This window comes from Triturus cristatus, chromosome 7, assembly GCF_964204655.1.
Source record: "Triturus cristatus chromosome 7, aTriCri1.1, whole genome shotgun sequence".
Lineage (NCBI taxonomy): Eukaryota > Metazoa > Chordata > Amphibia > Caudata > Salamandridae > Triturus > Triturus cristatus.
This window is the reverse complement of record NC_140590.1, coordinates 742,232,343-742,250,985: the sequence shown is the minus strand read 5'-3', so window position 1 is coordinate 742,250,985 and position 18,643 is coordinate 742,232,343. Positions and strand designations below refer to the sequence as shown.

General features: G+C 47.5%; 1 protein-coding gene across 3 annotated transcripts in view; it reads right to left on the bottom strand.

The window, feature by feature from the left end:
• Nucleotides 1-18,643, bottom strand: part of CYTH1 (cytohesin 1) — a 765,922-nt gene that overhangs the window by 220,695 nt on the left and 526,584 nt on the right. For all 3 annotated transcript variants that reach the window (XM_085617468.1, XM_085617467.1, XM_085617469.1), the window contains exon 8: nucleotides 426-574. In XM_085617468.1, coding sequence (XP_085473594.1) covers nucleotides 426-574 — 149 coding nt within the window. The remainder of the gene's footprint in view (nucleotides 1-425; nucleotides 575-18,643) is intronic.

The following is an 18,643-nucleotide window of genomic DNA, read 5'->3' as shown; positions in this document are numbered from 1 at the left end:
CAAGCCAAAAAATGATTTAACAAACAGCACTGCACCAGTTCTCAGGTGGTCCAGGCCCACATGTTTTACTGACCTAGCTCTGCGCTGGCTCAGTTATCTGCACTAACTACAAGCCCACACTACAATGATGCAGCAAATTAGCCAGCCACTCAATCAGTCTGCAATTATCCTGTACATAGCATCATATAAGGCCCATAGCCCTGTCCTTACTCACATTAACTTAAGTACGGCACATATGCCTTAAGAGAGGCATTTTTGTTGTAGAATAAAGGGAAGGATTTTCTTCAGCATTTGTAGTTTAAGAAAGTTAGCTGAACAGATATTTTGAATTTGTAGTAATGAAGATCCCTCGCTTAGTGAAGATCAGTACTGCAGCACCTCTACAATGACCCAACAATGCACCAGCGTTGCCACAGTGTACTGACCCGTAGAAGCTCCTCTGGCAGGTCTCCTCCATCATTGATCCCTCGGTTCATAGCAATAAAGCGCTCCACACCTGGCTTGTCTTTCACGTTTGGGTTGTGGAGACTGGTATTCAGCATAATGATGGCAAATGACAACACGTAACAAGTGTCTGGGGAGATAAGAGAACAACACACCAGTTAAAGACTGTCACTGTCATTATAATTAAGTCAAGTTAAAATACTTCACTAGGTGGAATGGAATTAGAGGGACATCTTCACGCTTCAGGTGTTTAAGCACTCAGAATAGACATCCTGGAAAAGGGACTAAGGTAAAATTTGCTGCTCGTACATTCAAGGTATTGTACACCATTCTGAAGGCTAATGAGGAATATTGTGCTCCGTTTTTAAGGCTACACCTGACGAACATACCTGAAAGCTTCATCAGCCAATTGTCGTTTAGTTCTGGATACCATATTGGGTAATTGGTGCCTGGTTTCGGAGGCCTTATCTCCAATACCATGTCTAAGAGACAGCATCAGGAGAAATATGTCCTGTGGTGGTGCTTACATGTGGAGTTCTGTCTGTTCTGAAAGCCAAATTTGATGAATGACTTACTGAAGACTACAGGTAGAGCATTATGTCCAGTTTTGAACACAACCGTGCTGGGGACCTCTCCGACACGCGCCTATAGAAAAAAATCAACATATCTCCCTCCCCCACATACAAGACCAGTAGAAATACTTATCTTTGAAAAGGCGGTATATAAAGAAATTGAAAATCTGAATTCGAACAAGAAAAAGACATTTCAAAACTTGAGCAACCAACAAAAATTGGCGCTGAGAGAACTACACAACGACAATGACACATGATAAAACTTGCAGATAAAGGCGGAGGGGTAGTAGTCCAGAACACCAAGGCACACAGGACTGAATGCTTAAGATTATTTATCAGTGAGCGCCATTTTAAAGTCATCAAAGTCGATCCCACCCCTTCACTGAAACTTGAGGTTGCAACCATGGTGGAAGACGCAGAAACAGAGGGCTGGATTACTAAATCGGAAGGGGACTTTCTGAGAAATACCACACCAATGACACCATACTTTTAAACATTGCCAAAAATTCACAAAGATCGCGATCCACCACCAGGACGACCAATAGTCTCCGGAATAGGATCCTTATTGGAACCTTTATCACAATTTTGTGATTTCTTTCTGAAACCCATTCTACAGAAAACGAAGACATATATAAGATATACCAAAGATCTTCTGTCACAAATCAAAGACATCGACTATAACCCTCAAACCCACCTCCTGATGAGTCTAGACGTGGAGAGTTTGTACACTAGTCTACCGCAGAACGACACGCTAAATGTATTAAGAACATTAGAAAAGGAAGACTGGAAATATACAACACCAATATAATTCATCATGGAATCATGGAATGTGCCAGTCTTTTTTTTTTTTTTTTTTTAAACCGTTTATTACAGAATCCCAAAAATATACAAAGATGGGCCTACAACCTTCAGGCCGGCCGCTAGCAGACAGAAAGAGCACATAATACAAAACAGTATAACACGCTACGGCAGAAGAGAGATCACAGGAGTTGAAAGAAGCGTTGGCAGCCACACCATCCGGACCCCACACAACGGTTTCATTTTTATATAAATAACGAAGAAACAAGTCCACAAGGCAACCCACAATCGGAAACAATAGCATGTGCTCCCCTGGGGGGGGACCCTACCGATCCACAGGAATATCAAGGGGGGGGATAGGTCGGGACGGAGACAAAGTGAACTCAATGCCCAGAACCAGGAAGACAAGCAGGCTAAGGAGACGGGGCCGGTGACGGATCAGGCATCAGCGGCGGGGTACAGATTCCCCCACGGTAGGCGTTCCAGGGGCCCCACACTTTCACCCATTTCCCAGGCTTACCTCTCGCAACATACACCACCTTTTCCCGAAACATACACCAATCCATGTTGTCCTTCCACGCCGAGACAGTCGGTGACCTCTGGGAACCCCACAATTGCGCAATATCACGCTTGGCCACCATATATCCCAGAGTCACCCACCATGTCTGCGGCACTGAGTAGTCGGTTGGCTCCCACACATTCAGGAGACATCTCCTCGCCTCGGGCAGCAGCGGCACATGCGTAACTGCCTGCAAAACCTCATGCACACCACGCCAGAATCGCGCCACCTCCGGGCATTCCCACAATATATGGAGAAAGGTCCCCAAAGAACCACACCCACGCTTACACAACCCGTCCACAGCATAGCCCATACGCATCAGACTCGGCCCCGTAACATAGACCCTATGGAGTATCTTGAGCTGGACGAAGCGAAGGCGAGCCGGTATGGCCACCTCTTTCGGGGAGGCCACCGCAGACACCCAGTCCTCGTCATCCAGCTCCAATCTATCAGCCCCCCACGCTTCACGAAGGCCAGTCAGCAGTCCCGAGCGATCATTGATGAGTTTTTTGTAAATTAATGAAATCGTGGCGTCCGGTACATGCCCATCTAGCACTCTATCCTCCAGAGGGGAGTACTCCGGGATGGAGGCAACGTCCGGGAATACGGAGCACAACGCATGACGGATCTGCATATATCGAAAGTACTCCCTGTCCTGCAACTGGAATTCCGTCTGCAGCACATCGAACGTTTTGAATCCCCCACTCGTCCAGAGATCGCCCACCCTGCTGATGCCTATCATGTCCCACTTCTCAAAGCCCTTCGAGGTCCACAGGGAGCCCAGCCGCTCAGATGCGTATAGTGGCGTCGCCCGGGTCAAACGATCCTTCCACCCCATCGCCAAGTTAGCCGCGTGCCACACTCGCACCGTCACCCGCGTGGGGCCCGTCAGACGTGCGTCGAGCGAGCTAGAATAAAGCGCCCGGTTATAGTCGCCGCCCGGCAGTAACATTTTATCCATCTCAAAGGCCGGGTTTAGAGCGGGCCCGTAAAGGCCGTGATTTATCGCAGCCAGCTGGGAGGCCCAGTAATATCGCTTGATGTCTGGGAGGGCAACCCCCCCGTCGTACCACGGGAGCGTCAGATTCGCCAGGGCGATACACGGTCTACCCTCCCAGAACAGGCGGCGCTGCAAACTCTCCACCTCGCGAAAGTAGCGCGCCGGGACAACGTCCATTGTGTTCTGTAAGGCGTACAGGAAACGTGGCAGCGACATCATCTTAAACAATGCCGCCCGGCCGAGCGGCGAGAGCGGCAAGCGCCTCCAACGCGCGACATCATCCTTCAGGCGCTGGAGGGGGGGGAAGCAAGTTCTGTGTATACCGGGCCTCCGCGTCCAGGGTAATGAAGATACCCAGGTACCTAAATCCCCGCGGGGCAATCTGGATAGGACAACCCCGCGGAAGGATAGGAGCCTCCCCAGAGAGGACATACACACAAGATTTAGCCCAATTGATGACTAGGCCGGAGTTGAGGCCAAATGAGTGCAATACATCAACCAGCACTATCAGCGATTTACGCGGGGAAGCCAGGTACAAAAGAATATCATCAGCATAAAGAGATACGCGGTCCTCATACTCGGGGGTCCATCGGAGACCACGGATAGAAGGATGCCACCGCAGCCACTCCGCCAGGGGCTCCAAGGCAAGCGCGAAGAGGAGCGGCGATAACGGGCAGCCCTGCCGCGTGCCCCTGCCCAGCCACCTGCGCCAGCGGTCCGGAATACAACAATTTCACCCAACCGATGAATCCCGGGCCAAACCCAAACTTCGCCAGCGTAGCCCAAATATATGGCCACTCAAGTGTGTCAAACGCCATAGTGGCGTCCAGGGACGCCAAAATGGCCGGCTCCCGTATGAACGGGACACGCGCGAGCACCCCATGCAAGCGCCGCAGGTTGAGCGCAGTGTTGCGATGAGGGATAAAACCGGACTGATCCTGGTGAATCAGATCGCACACCACGCCAACCAGCCGATTGGCCAACACCTTGGCGAGAATTTTGGGTTCCGCATTCAGCAGCGAAATGGGCCTGTAGGACGTGACCCGGTCCCGCGGCCTCCCCTCCTTGTGAATAACCACAATAGTAGCCAGACGCTGGTCTAGCGGGAGGGAACCCGCCGAACGGGCCGCGAGGAACATAGCACGGAGATGCGGCGCCAGCGTGTCCGGTCGCAGCTTGTACAATTCGATAGGAAGACCATTAGGACCCATGGCCTTGCCGGAAGCGACCAAACGTATGGCGATGGCAATTTCCTCAGATGTTGGGGCGGCGTCCAACGACACTCTGTCCTCCTCCGAAAGGGAAGGCAGCGCGATATCCCTGAGCAGGGCATGGGAATCCTCTTCCGAGCGGGAGGACACCGGGGAATACACCCCACGGAAATATTCAGCGAAGCAATCAACAATTTCTCCCGGTTCAGTGACACACACACCATCCAGTTTCTCAATCGACGGGACAACTCGACTCGCTCTCTCCTTTTTATCCAGCCACGCAATCAATTTCCCAGCCTTATCACCCACATCATACAGTCTCCCCTGTTGCTCTCTACTGAGGCCCCTGGCCGCCTCCGTGACGAGGGCCTTATAGGCCGCCTGCTTGAGTCGGAGAACATGTAATTTGTCATCAGTCACCCCCCATTCTAGGTCACCCTCCAACTCGGTTATCTCAGTTTCAACACGGGTCACCTCCTCCCGCTCGCGCTTCCGGGAATGGGAAATAAGGGACAGGGCCTCTCCCCGAAGTACCGTCTTGAACGCCTCCCACAGAGAGACCGCCGATGACACAGACCCCACATTATCGTCAAAATATCGCGTAAGGGATTTAACCAACTCTGCGCGAATGGTGGGGTCACGCAGGTACCAGGGATTAATCGGGACCACCCTACCCTCCCCCCTCGGGAGAATGTCGAAGTGCAACAGGAGCGGGGAGTGGTCCGAAATACCCCGCGCCAAATGGCGCACCTCCCCGATCCTCCCCACATGCGCCGCCGGCACCAGGACATAATCTAGCCTTGAGAGACTGCCATGGGCCCCGGAATGAAAGGTGTACTGTTTCTGTGTAGGGTGTTTCAAACGCCAACAATCCACCAGCCCCAAGGTATCCAAGAGGCCAGACAACCACGCTTGGGCATGGGGGAGATCCCTAGGGGGGTGACGGTCCTCAATTCCGGAAACCACAGCGTTAAAATCCCCCCCAACCACTAGAATCCCCTCTGGAAGGCCAAGGAGGAGGCGCCCCAGATCCGCAAAAGTAGTCGTCTGCAGCCCTGGCGGGACATAGACAGAAACAAAAACAATCACTCTGCCCTCCATTCTACCCACCAGAACCGTGTAACGTCCCCTGTCATCATGGAGCACCTCATCAACTTCCAACGGGAGCGAGGTTTTAGCCATAATGCCCACACCCCTTGAACCAGATGTGAAGCCCGAATGGACCAGAAGGCGGTAGCCCCGTCGATTCATAGCACGAAAGGAGTTGCCAATGAGGTGTGTCTCCTGCAGAAAAACTATATCGGGTGAAATTCGTTTCAGGAACTGCAGGACCACACCCCGTTTTATCCTGTCCCCCAGTCCATTAACATTCCAGGACAAAAGACTCAGTCCCCTACCCCCCATCATAGCCGAAAGCGATCAATCGTCCCCCCGAGAGCACTTTAGGAAGAGCACAACAATACTTTTGCCTTGTGGTACAAATGAACAAAACCCCACCCCAACCAAACCGCCCCAACAAAACTCCCCCCTCCCTGCACCCCTGCATGAGCCCAGACAGCCCCCCCAACTTGCAGTGTGCCTGTCGCCCCTGTATAATTGGAACTAGTTAGACCCCCTAGAGGAGGAAAGAGTACCCCCTCAAGACCCCGCACCGCCTCCAAAGGAGGGAAGACGAGTACAACAAACAAAAGACCCTAAGCTTGGCCGAAAGTGGCAGCATCATCCGGAGTGAGCCCCGGCATCAGTACCTCAGACCCGGTCCGGTGGGCCGTCTCCTCCCGCAGCCCCCCCCCCCGCCCTCCCGATCATGACCCCCAGACAAAGTGTCCAGCCAGTCCCCGGCCGTTTCAGGACGGTCAAAAAAGTGAGTGCGACCATCCACCTCCACCCGCAGCCTGGCCGGGAAGAGCATGGCGTATTTTAAGTTCATGCCTCGAAGCCGCCGCTTGACGCCCAGGAAACTCAGTCTCTGCTTCTGGACCGCTTGGGTGAAGTCAGGATAAAAGTTCACCTCCATGTTCTCCAGCTTAAGCGGCCCTTGCAGTCTGGAAGCTTGCAGAATCGCATCCCTGTCCCGAAAGTTAAAGATACGGGCAATAAGAGGCGGCGGAGGGGCTCCAACCTTCGGTCTGCCCCCGGGAACTCTATGGGCCCTCTCCACGGCAAAGAATTTACTCAGTCCTCGAGGCTGGAGATGGGTAGTGATCAGGTCCTCCACAAAGAGATCCGCCGCCGACTCCTCCTGTCCCTCGGGCACTCCGATGATGCGTATATTATTCCTCCGGGCCCGGCTCTCGGAGTCCTTCAGGCGCCGATCCATGAGCGCACTCGCCTGACGGAGCCGGTGCACCTCCGTTTGAAGGGCCGCCACCTCAGTCGTGAGGCCCGACGCAGTGTGGGCCAAAGAATCGACCCGGTCGTTAGTCTTGGAGAGATCAGCTCTCACAAGGTTGACATCAATGAGGACCGCGTCGATTTTGTGCGCTAAAGTGTCGAACTGCTGGCCCGCCGAGGCCTTCATTTCAGCAATGGCGCTCATGACGTCTTGCAGAGACAGATCCGTGGGCAAATCCGGGGCATCCGGGGGGCACTCAGAGGACTTGTGCGATCCGCCGGGAAACCCCTTCGGGAGGGTGTAGCGGTCCATGATGTTGGCCTGATGTGCAGCGCCACGCCGGGTTGACTTGGCCTTTAACCGATCCCCATCCTGCTTCGTGGCCATCGTCGCGGGTCTCACACCTGCACCAGCCACGCAGTGGAGAGCAAGCAATCAAGGCCACGAGCTCCGGGGGGCCACCCCAGGACGGCAGAGCGGGCCGCAGCAGGCAGGCAGGCAGGGTCTCCCAGCAAGGCCACCCCAACACAAAGAGCGCCGTGATCCCACTTGCGAAAACGGCAAGGGGGCGCGAAAGTGAAAGTGAAAGTGTGGGGTACGCGACTCGCCAGGCCCAGCCCGCCGTTGTTGTTCACTTTGCCACTGGGTCGCCCCCAAACGCGAATCCGGGGTCAGGAGAGAAGTAGGCCGCAAACTTCAATCGGTGCTCACTCCGGCACCCGAGGTCCGATTCGAGAACGGGAAACGGGTACCACCTCGGCTCAGGCTCACCGACACAGTCCCCTCAACCGATGCAGGATGAAGACAGGATAAACGTAGGAGGTTGCGGAGGTCCTCGGGAGCCTCGCACCTACGCGGCCATCTTGGTTGCGCGCTAGGCTCCTCCCCCGAATGTGCCAGTCTTACCCTAACCAAAAACTTTTTGGAATTCGAAAAAAAAAAACCCTGTATTTACAAACCCACGGGACTTCTATGGGTAGCGCTTTCGCGCTTAGTGTGGCGGAGTTGTATGTGTACAACCTGGAAACTGAACGCATATTACATGAAAGCAATCCCTTCAAGGATCAAATATCGTTATGTAGAAGATACATAGACAATATATTTTTAATATGGAAGGGAGACAACGATTTAGAATTACAATTTGTGGATTGGATTAATTATCAGGACGCCAACCTAAAGTTCACCTACACCACAGATAAAGAAAGACTGGTATTCCTGAATGTCACTATTTTCAGTGACAACAGAAAGCTATATACAGACACTTACCATAAACCGACAGCTAAAAACAACCTTCTGCAATTTGATAGCTTCCACCCTAGACCATTGCGTGAAAATGTACTGTATGGACAATTTGTTCGCTTACGACTGAATTGTAGTCAGATGATTGATTTTAAACAACAAGCAGATACACTTGAAGAGAATCGCTCCTGGAAACTTATCCAAAAGAAAAGACAGATGCACCATTGGTATGCGTGACTACGTACAACACAATGTCTAATGAAGTAAAAAAAAAAAAAAAAAAAAATCAAACGTAGGGAGCAGAGAGTGGGTCTTAATATTGTTCTAATATAAAAGCCTACGTGACAGTTTGGTACATACAAGACCAATACAATATCCTAAACTGACACTTAAGTTTGGTTTACCACCAATCACAGGTCACTACCCTTGTGGCCAATGTAGTGTTTGTCATTTGACATCGCCAACAAAGTCAGTAGATGTTGGATTACCTTCCCCCTGGGAACTGAGAAAGCATAGAAATTGCAACGGCAAGCATGTCATCTATCTCATTACATGTCCATGTAACTTTAAGTACATAGGCATGACGACCAGAAAAATAAGCACACGAATTGTAGAACACAGAAGTACCATAAGATGCAAACGTAATACAACCAAAATGGCAGACCACTCCATAAATAGTCACACCCCGAATGACATGAGATGGACAGTCCTGGAATACGACAGAAGAAACCAGAAACATTGAAAAAATTATTTTTGAATAAGAACAGAGGTGGGTGTATAGACTCTACACACACAACTGGATTAAATGATGCGATACCCTGCAATAACATACTGTGACATACTAATGTATTCAGACATATTACCGAAAGAGACATTAACATCAAATATCGTTTGCACATAAATACTTGATTCCCTAAAAATCACAAGCTTTGTAAACTCAATGTCCCACAATGCATCTGGATGTCCTGCAATGTGATACAGTATCACATGATCCCAAGCACCAATCAAGGGCGTCCCTAAAAACAAGGATGTTAAAAAACGTGATCTCTATCACGTGATGCAGGAACACATGATCCCGAACACTCATCAAGAGCGTCCTTAAAACCAGGAAGTAAATCACTTGGTCTCCAACATGCAGTGAGTCGGGGGCACTCCGAGGGTTGAGCGGACCGGTACCCTTGATGAATGTGTGACTATAGGGCCGGTCCATCCCTGAAATTTCACTATGATGTCAGTAAATTGACCTAGACATCAGTTGACCATAGAAGGAAAAGGTCCTCAGTGCATGGTCTGTATGTAAATGTGCATCCTTTTAAAAAAACTATGTGATTTGTACATGCCAATAGGCTGTTTATTATAACTAGCAGGGAAAACACAGGTCCTGAAGAAATCCAATTGATCTTTCGGGGCAGTTTGTGGCTGAAACATGTCGACCGATTAGACACTTGGGATCATTATATCATAATATGGTGTCACTTTTCATGCTTTTAATCTAGCCCCTAAACCTACGCCATTAAATAACTTTTTAGGTTTCAGAGGTTATTTTAAACTCATCAAGATCCCCTGCCTTCACTCACAGTTATCACAGAACTCCGCTTACAAATGTGTCGAGTCCACTCACACACCTTATGTGTGTGAGTGAGGGTCCAATGATGAAGCAAGCCACAAGTGGTACCTGTGGGTGAGGACCCTAAAAAGGAAAATGCTACTTACCCAGTATGCATCTGTTCTTGGCATGTAGAGCTGTAGATTCATTTGCTGTAACACAGATCGCCATCTGGTGTTGGGCTCGGATGTTTGCACTTTGTTTTTGTTCGAAGAAGTGTTTGTAGTCACGAGGTTGGTGACTACTCCTTACGGTGATAGTGCGCATGGGCATCGACTCCATCCCCAGATTGTTTTCGCCATAAAGGGTAATGATGGAGTTAGTACGAATAGAAAGAGATGTCCATGTGTGTTGCATCTAAGTAAGACAATACTGCAGCAGCTAAAGGTACCCGGGGAGGTGGGTGGGTGCATATGAATCTACAGCTGTACATATTGAACAGATGCATATTGAGTATGTAGCATTTTCTGTTCGAGGCACATGAGCTGTAGATCATATGCTGTAGCATAGACTATACAGCAGTTATTCTGGTAGCGGTGGCTAACCTGTATCTGTTGCAGTAGTTTGAAAAAGTGTTCTTAAGACACCCTGGCCCACACTAGCTTGTTGTTTTTCATGCACATCTACTCAGTAGTGTTTTGTGAATGTGTGTGGTGTAGACCAAGTTGCAGCCTTGCAGATGTAATCTAAGGGTATATTCCCTAAGAATGCCATCGAAGCCCCTAGCTTGCATGTGGAATGCACTCTAGGGGGAATAGTCAATGTGCATTTAGCTTTAATGTAGCATAGCTGGATGCATTTAACTATCCATCGTGCAATACCAGTTTTTTACATGGGATTGCCTTTATGCAGTGGTGAAAAAGCAACAAAGGGTTGTTTGGTTTCCTAAAAGATTTAGTTCCCTCAATGTAATAAAGTATTGCTCTTTTGACATCTAGTGTGTGAAGAGCGCTTTCTGCCACTGAGTCTGGTTGAGGGAAAAACACTGGTATTTCAACAGACTGATTGAGGTGAAAGGCAGAAACAACTTTAGGTAAAAATAGTGGATTAGTCCTAGAAACCACTTTGTTGTCACGAATTTGCGAAAATGGTTCTTGTGATGGCTTTAAGGAAAGCTACCTTCCAAGTGAGGAACTGTAGTTCACATTTGTGCAGAGGGTCAAATGGTGGACACCTAAGTCTTGTAAGGACAACATTAAGGTTCCAAACTGGAGAAGGTGGAACTCTATGGGGAATGATTCTTTGAGTCCTTCCATAAATGTTTTGACAGCAGGCAGTTTAAACAAAAATAAATGTTGTCTGTTTTGTAGATAAGCGGTTATTGCAGCAAGATGCAATCGTATAGATGTTTATGCTAAGTTACAGCTTTGTAGGTGTAAGTGATAGCAAATGATGTTTTGAATGGAAGCATCTAATAGATTGATTTGATTGTTTGTACAGTAAATTACAAATCGTTTCCACTCTGCTGCGTAGCACGCTCTTGTGGTAGGACGTTTAGCTTCTTTAATGACGTTCATACAGTCTGGCGGGAGATTAAGGTAGCCAAACTCTATGAACTCAGGTGCCAGATCGCAAGGTTGAGTTGACTGGGATCTGGATGTCTTATCTCTCCATGGTTCTGAGTGAGAAGCTTGGGTGAGAGGTGTAGTTTTTGATGAGGAACTACAGATAGTTCCAACAGGGTTGGGAAACCCGGTCGTCGAGCCCAAGTGGGAGCAACCAAGATAATTTTGAGTGAATGCTGTTGGAGCTTCCGAACCACTAATGGAATGAGCGGGAGAGGCAGAAAAGTGTAAGCAAATGTTCCTGACCAGTTCATCCATAGCGCATTGCCTTTGGACAATGGGTGTGGATACCTGGATGCGCAGTTTGGGCATTTTGCGTTCTGGTGTGTGGCGGACAGATCTATTTCTGGGTAGCCCCACATTTGAAAGAATGGAAGGAGAATTTGAGGATGTAGCTCCCATTCGGGGATCTGTTGTCGTTGACAACTGAGCAGATCTGATTGTCTACTCCTGGAAGGTGTTCTGTAAGGAAATATATCTTTTGAGGAATGGCCCATATCCATATGCTTTGAACTAGACGCGAGAGCTGTAGGGGGTGTGTACCTCCTTGCTTTTGTATATAGTACATTGCTGTCATGTTGTCCGTACAGACTAGGACAGCTTTGTGGACTAGATGGACTTAAAAGGCTTTTAATGCTAGAAAAACTGCCAGATGTTCCAGGTGGTTTATGTGGAACTGTTTTTGTTGTGGAGTCCACAGGCCCTGAATGGTATGATTTTCCAGATGAGCTTCCCAGCCGGTGAGCGATGTGTCTGCTGTTAGCACTATCTGTGGAACTGGGTTGAGGAACGGCCGCCCTTTGGAAAGGTTTTGTGTGTTCCACCACCACAGAGAGCGATGGGTGCGGCTGTCTACCAACATCAGACCTGTCAATTGGCCTTGAGCCTGGTTCCACTGACGTGCCAGGCATTCCTGCAGAGGACGCATTTGGAGTCTTGCATAAGGGACGATTAGAATGCAAGAGGCCATCATTCCGATTAACTGCATGAACACTCGAGCTGGTAATGAGTGTTGAGGTTGAAATTGTGATATTAGAGCCTGTATGTTGCGTATCCTGACTGGGTTGGGGTATGCTAGAGCTTTGCAAGTGTCTATTGTACCTCCTGGATATACTTGTGTGTTGGATGGTTGGAGGTGGGATTTGGTGAGGTTTACAGTGAATTCCAAGCGGTAAAGCAACTGAATTGTTTTGTGGGTGTGTTGAACACAGCTTTGTTGTGATTTGGCTTTTATGAGCCAATCGTCCAGATAAGGAAACACCTGAATGTGTTGTCTTCTGAAGTGAGCTGCAACTACTTCTAGACACTTGGTGAAAACTCTGGGTGCTTTGGTTACCCTGAACGGGAGGACTTTAAACTGGTAGTGTTGACTGTCCCCCACAAACCTGAGATCTATCCTGTGAGAGGGGTGAATGGGAATGTGGATGTAGGGGTCCTTTAAATCCAAAGTGGAAAGAAAGTCAATGGGAGCACCTGTTGGAGGGTCACCATGTCGAAATGATCTGACTGAATGTAGAGATTTAGCTGCCTGAGGTCCAATATTGGTCTGAGAGAGCCGTCCATTTTTGGAATTAGAAAAAAGATGGAGTAAACCCCTGTGCCCTGATGAGTCAAGGGAACTGGTTCTATAGCATGTTTTTGTAACAGGGAGAGAACTTCTTGCTTTAAGAGGGTGAGATGTTCTGAGGACATCGCACAATGTTTGGGAGGAATATTTGGTGGAGTAGAGGTAAGTTCCAGGCAATAACCATATTGGATAATTTGTCGTACCCACTTATCTGTTGTGATGGAATTCCAGACAAGTAGGAACTGTGAGAGACGTCCCCCAACAGGAGTCGAATGGTCGGGGGGTAGTGGAGGAAAGTCACTGTTTGGTGGCAGGGGAAGTGTGGGTGGAGTTACCTCTGCCTCTTCCCCTATTGTTATTTCCTCTGTATCCTCCTCGGAAATATCCTCTGGAAGAGGAAGATTGATAGGGACTTTTGTAAGAGGAGGAGGTATTTTCTTACGCAGTTGTTTTTGAGCCACCCTTGTAAAAAGAGCGACAAAAGGATCCCCCATTAGAAGGTAGTTGTAAGGCCCCCATGGACTTAGCAGTCTCTGTGTCTTTTTTCATTTTTTTCTAATAAAGAGACGACTGTGGGACCAAAAAGATGTCCCTGATCAAACGGCTGATTAAGTAGTGATGATTGTACTTCTTGCTTGAATTCAGAGATTCAAAGCCAAGTGTGTCGGCGTTGCAAGACGCTGGTGTTAATGGCACGAGATGCTGTATCACCCTCTTCGAGGGCGCATTTTATAGAAGTGTTTGTGATGAGCTTTTGCCTTGTATTGGACGGGTAAATGCTACATTTGTTTTTCTAGCTCGTCATAGTGAGCTCTATCATATTGCACTAACAGAGCTTGAGCATTGGCAATACGCCAATAATTCCCAGCTTGTGATGAGATTCTCTTGCCTGATGCGTCTATAAGCTTTGACTCCTTGTCAGGAGGAGGGGCATCACCTGCAGTTTGCGAATTAGCTCTTTTGCGTGCATTAGAGACGACAAGAGAATCTAAGGGTACCTGACCCCTGATATAAACTGGGTCTGTAGGAGCGACTTTATATTTTTTATCCACCCTTGGCGTAAGTATTCTAGCTCGGACAGGGACTTTGAATACCTTGCTGGCGTGTTTTAGCATACCTTTGAGCATGGGCAAAGTGTTGGGGTTTTTTTGGAAGGGAGTGAATGTTTCCGCTAAGAAATCAACCTCTAAGGGATCAGTATGTAGTTCCACCCCATGGTACTGAGCAGCTCTATTGATAAGCTGTGCGAAACCAATATTGTCATCGGGTGGTGATGATCTGGAGGGATATAGATCGGGGTCATTATTATGATCCGGGTCTTTATCATAATCATCCCATGGGTCTGTGTCCTGTGGAATGTTGTCCTCTATCATCCCCATACCCGTACCCGTCCTCATCCCCATCATTATCATCCTGTGGCTCAGGTGAGAAATGTGGTGGTGGTGAGTTTGATAGTGAAATCAATAGGTTTGGGTTAAAAGGTGGAGGAGAGGGAGGTATGTAAGGGGGACAGGGGATAGTACCCATGTCTTTTTTCTTTAGAAGTATATGGTAGTCCTCCGGAAGATCCAGCTTCCTTTTTTTAGGAAGTGTTGCTTGAAGTTTTCCTGTTTCAGGGTCAATATGTAATTGTCTCAGTTTTGGATTCAAAGAGTCTTGAGGAGGAAGTTCTTTGGATGGAGTATCATTGTCCTTCTGTTTAGATTCAGAGGGTTTAAGAGGAACTCCATGCTTATTGGGGTACGTGCCTTTCGGTGCGGGATGTTTCGGCTCCGAAGGTTTGATTTTTCCCGGGTTCGGATCCGAAGGTTTCTCTTTAGTTGGTTTTGGTTCCAAAGCTTTGTCTTTAGCTGGTTTCGGCTCCGAAGCTTTCGGTTTAGTCGGTGTCGGTTCTGAAGCTTTGGGTTTAGCTGGTATCGGCTCCGAAGCCTTGGCTTTATGTGGTTTCGGATCAGAGTCTTTCGGTGCCAAAGATTTCTTCGGTGCCGACAGCGAAGCGTCCGGCTTGGTCTTGGGTTTCGGTGCCGAAGATGTGGGTTCGGCACTTGAATGGGGTCGACTCGATCCCGAGCCGGAAGACTTATCCTTATGTTTCATAGCCGGGCCCGAGGGCGGGGCGTCTAAAATGTTATCACGATGTCAACCTGAGCCCGAGGGCGAAGGTGTAACCGGACCCGTTGGCGTTTTTGTGGGCAGTTGGGGCTCGGTACTCACTGTTCGTTGAGCCGGAGTGACGTTCAAGTTTTCTTCCATGTCGGAGTCGTCAGCTTCAGACACGGAGATTTGTTGTTCTTTTTCGGCGCCGGGTTGGAATTCCGACTCTTGTCGGAAGATGTCTGACACCGGGCTAGTGCCGCGTCTCATCTATTGACGTCGAGCCAGGCGGTCACAAATCGTTTTCTTCAATCGGAATGATCGACAGGCCTCGCAGTCGATTTCTTCATGTTACGGGGATAGGCAGAGGGTACAGACCTCATGCAGGTCCGTGTGTGAGAACTTAGCACTACACCCGGGGCATTTCTGGACTGCTGACGTGGTCGGCACAGGTAGGCCTCACGGCCCATGTTGAAGCACCGATCGAAGTTGTTGGCTTTTACGATGCACGTCGAAAGGGAAACAGCGATCGAAAACAACACCGCTGAGTGGTAAAGATTGCGCGGCGAAAAGCTTTGAAGACTATACCAGAGCACCGCACTACAAATCCGAACCGGATGGCGGAAAAAAACAATCTGGGGATGGAGTCGATGCCCATGTGCACTATCACCGTAAGGAGGAGTCACCAACCTCGTGACTACAAACACTTCTTCGAACAATAACAAAGTGCAAACATCCGAGCCCAACACCAGATGGCGATCTATGCTACAGCATATGATCTACAGCTCATATGCCTCGAACATGTATATATATATATTCACTGAAAAAACCATAGGTTTCACACACGTTATAGTTAGGAATTAGCATTTAAAAAACCTTGCAAATTCACTTAAAAAACCATAGGTTTCACACATGTTATAGTTAGTAGGACATTTCACTCGTGAAAAACCAATGAAATTCCCCCGTTATAGTTAGTGCAGGCAACTATAACTCACGCGACCGCAATCCTCTGCTGATGATGTCAGATATTACATCACTGTATTTAGACACTTATTTACCCATGTCTTCTTCCATTAATTTTTAGCTATACATATATTACAAATATTTTTTTTCAGAAAAACACATATGTCATCAGTGATGTAATATCTGACGTCATCAGCAGAGGATTGCGGTCGCGTGAGTTATAGTTGCCTGCACTAACTATAACGGGGGAATTTCATTGGTTTTTCACGAGTGAAATGTCCTACTAACTATAACATGTGTGAAACCTATGGTTTTTTAAGTGAATTTGCAAGGTTTTTTAAATGCTAATTCCTAACTATAACGTGTGTGAAACCTATGGTTTTTTCAGTCAATTTGTACGTTTTTTTAAATGCTAAGTTATGTATTTTTTTTTTTTTTTTGCCGTGTGCGCACGGTACGCGTAGTCGCGGAATCGTTACGCAAAGTCCGCGGAATTTTTCCGTTTACGCCGTGCGCGTACGCTACGCGCATTCCGCGATTTTTCGAAAAAAAATTACAAGTAATTCTGGGACCCCCTGACAAAAGCTAGGGGGTCAGGAACTGTCCACCCTGCCCCCTTTTCACGTTCTCCACCTTTGTTTTTCACCCCCTCAGACTGCGAGAGACAAACTGGCGGCCGACACTTCCTGGTTTCGACCGATTCGAATGTTTACTAAGATCTAACAACCAATCAGAATCGCGCTCGTGCACGGCGGCAAGCTTACGGTACGCGCTCGGAGCGCGCCTATAGATATATATATTGATTTAAATGCTATTTTCTCAGGAAATACTGAACAGATTTACACGAGACCTTCAAAAGGCACATCCCTGACCTGAGGGCTACATCTCTGCCAAATTTCAATTAATTCTGTTCAGCCGTTCGGGCTGTAGCTCGGACTAAAGGTCCTATGGAAAAATGCATGGGGAAAACGCGTTTTGGGACCCCCCCTTTTTCTCAGCCCCCGCTTGACGAATCCCCCCGAGACTTTCAGGGAAGGAGCGGAGCGGAGCGCCCCACCTATTTTGAGAATTTCGCGAGGATTCGTCAATCGGCGCCAAAGTTATTTTAAATAGAATGTTGCGGATTTCCTATGGAAACACGGTCCTAACTATAACTATCTACTGGCGACCGCCAGTAGAATATATATATATATATATATATATATATATATATACATACCTTAGAGTCTTCCGTTTATGAAGTGCCTCCACCTGAGCGAGAGTTGCTTCGTTGCAAAGGACCGCACGGAAGCCGGTCACTGTCAAATGAAGAAATTTCCTCCCCTGTATACGGAAGGAAAACGAAGCCGTGTGCGGTTGAAAATTGCTTTTATTCCTCAGTCAGCCATCCGTCAAACGCGTTTCGAGTGCGCAGCACCCTTGTTCACTGACAGTGAACAAGGGTGCTGCGCACTCGAAACGCGTATATATATATATATATATATATACTCTTCTTTAATCTCACACAAGTCTGAGACAAATGTTGGGTGAGCACCGATTTACCTGGGTGATGTTGCTTACCGGTCTCAGTTAGACCATATACATGCACTTCATGATTTTTAAGATATTTCCTCCTTTAGTTTGTTGAAGCAGTTTTGGTGGTAACATCTTCAAAATTTAACAAGCAAATTCATAGCCAATAGGTCTGACTTAGTTTTGAAAGCACCTGAATGCCTCCTTCCATGCACTTACTCATCATCCGTGCGCTCAATCACTCAACTCATAATTGCACGCATGCATCTTTCCATTAACTCATTCTTGCAATTAACAATAACCCATGGACAGTCAACTTCCTTGAGACAAGTGTGAGTTATGTCTGTAAGTTCAGGCTGCTACTCTCTAAGTGCGGTCTATAATGTGTGACTAGTAGTCTGTGAGTGGTGTACCCCCATTACATCAAGGGCCCGATGTTGGGAGTCAGTCCATCGCACAGAAGCTTTCCTACTTTCACATCGAGAGTTACATCGCATGGGACATTACAAAGCAAATAAGTATAGATACATATTAATATTTCTTTTAATATGCAGGTTCTAAATGTCAGAATTGAGGAGGTTTAGACAACAAAAAATAAGGATAAGAATGATTCAGTAAAACTTTATCAAAAAGTAAAACTAACTAAATTCATTAAAAAACACAAAGGATTAATAAATAGACCTATGGAAAAGTTACATAATAATTACATCTTTGGGTGCTTTTATAATACAATATGAGGTGGTATAAAACCCATGTTTCAGAGTAAACGGTCAAATATAGGAATTATTTCACTGTTACCAATGAAATACAGATTTGTCACAATAATGACAGACAACAAACCACTCTGACGAGCTTAAACAAATTCTGTGCTACTAAGATTATAGGAGATGAAGAACCAAATTAAGCTGCAAGGTTTTCTTAATTATGACGCAAGAAATAAATGCTAATTATACGGCACATTTTCTGACAGTAGTATTTTAATCTATTTTAGCTAGATTTTCTGTGCAAAAACTACTACTTATGCAGCAAATTAGGTGGCAAATGTAGTAATTCCATAATTAAGTGGTAAATGCTACAGCTGAGAATCACATAAATCCACTGTCCATTGTTTTATCAACGATTTACCTATGTAATTCCAATCACTGCCCGTTGCAATTTGAAGAACACTTTTCTTGCCA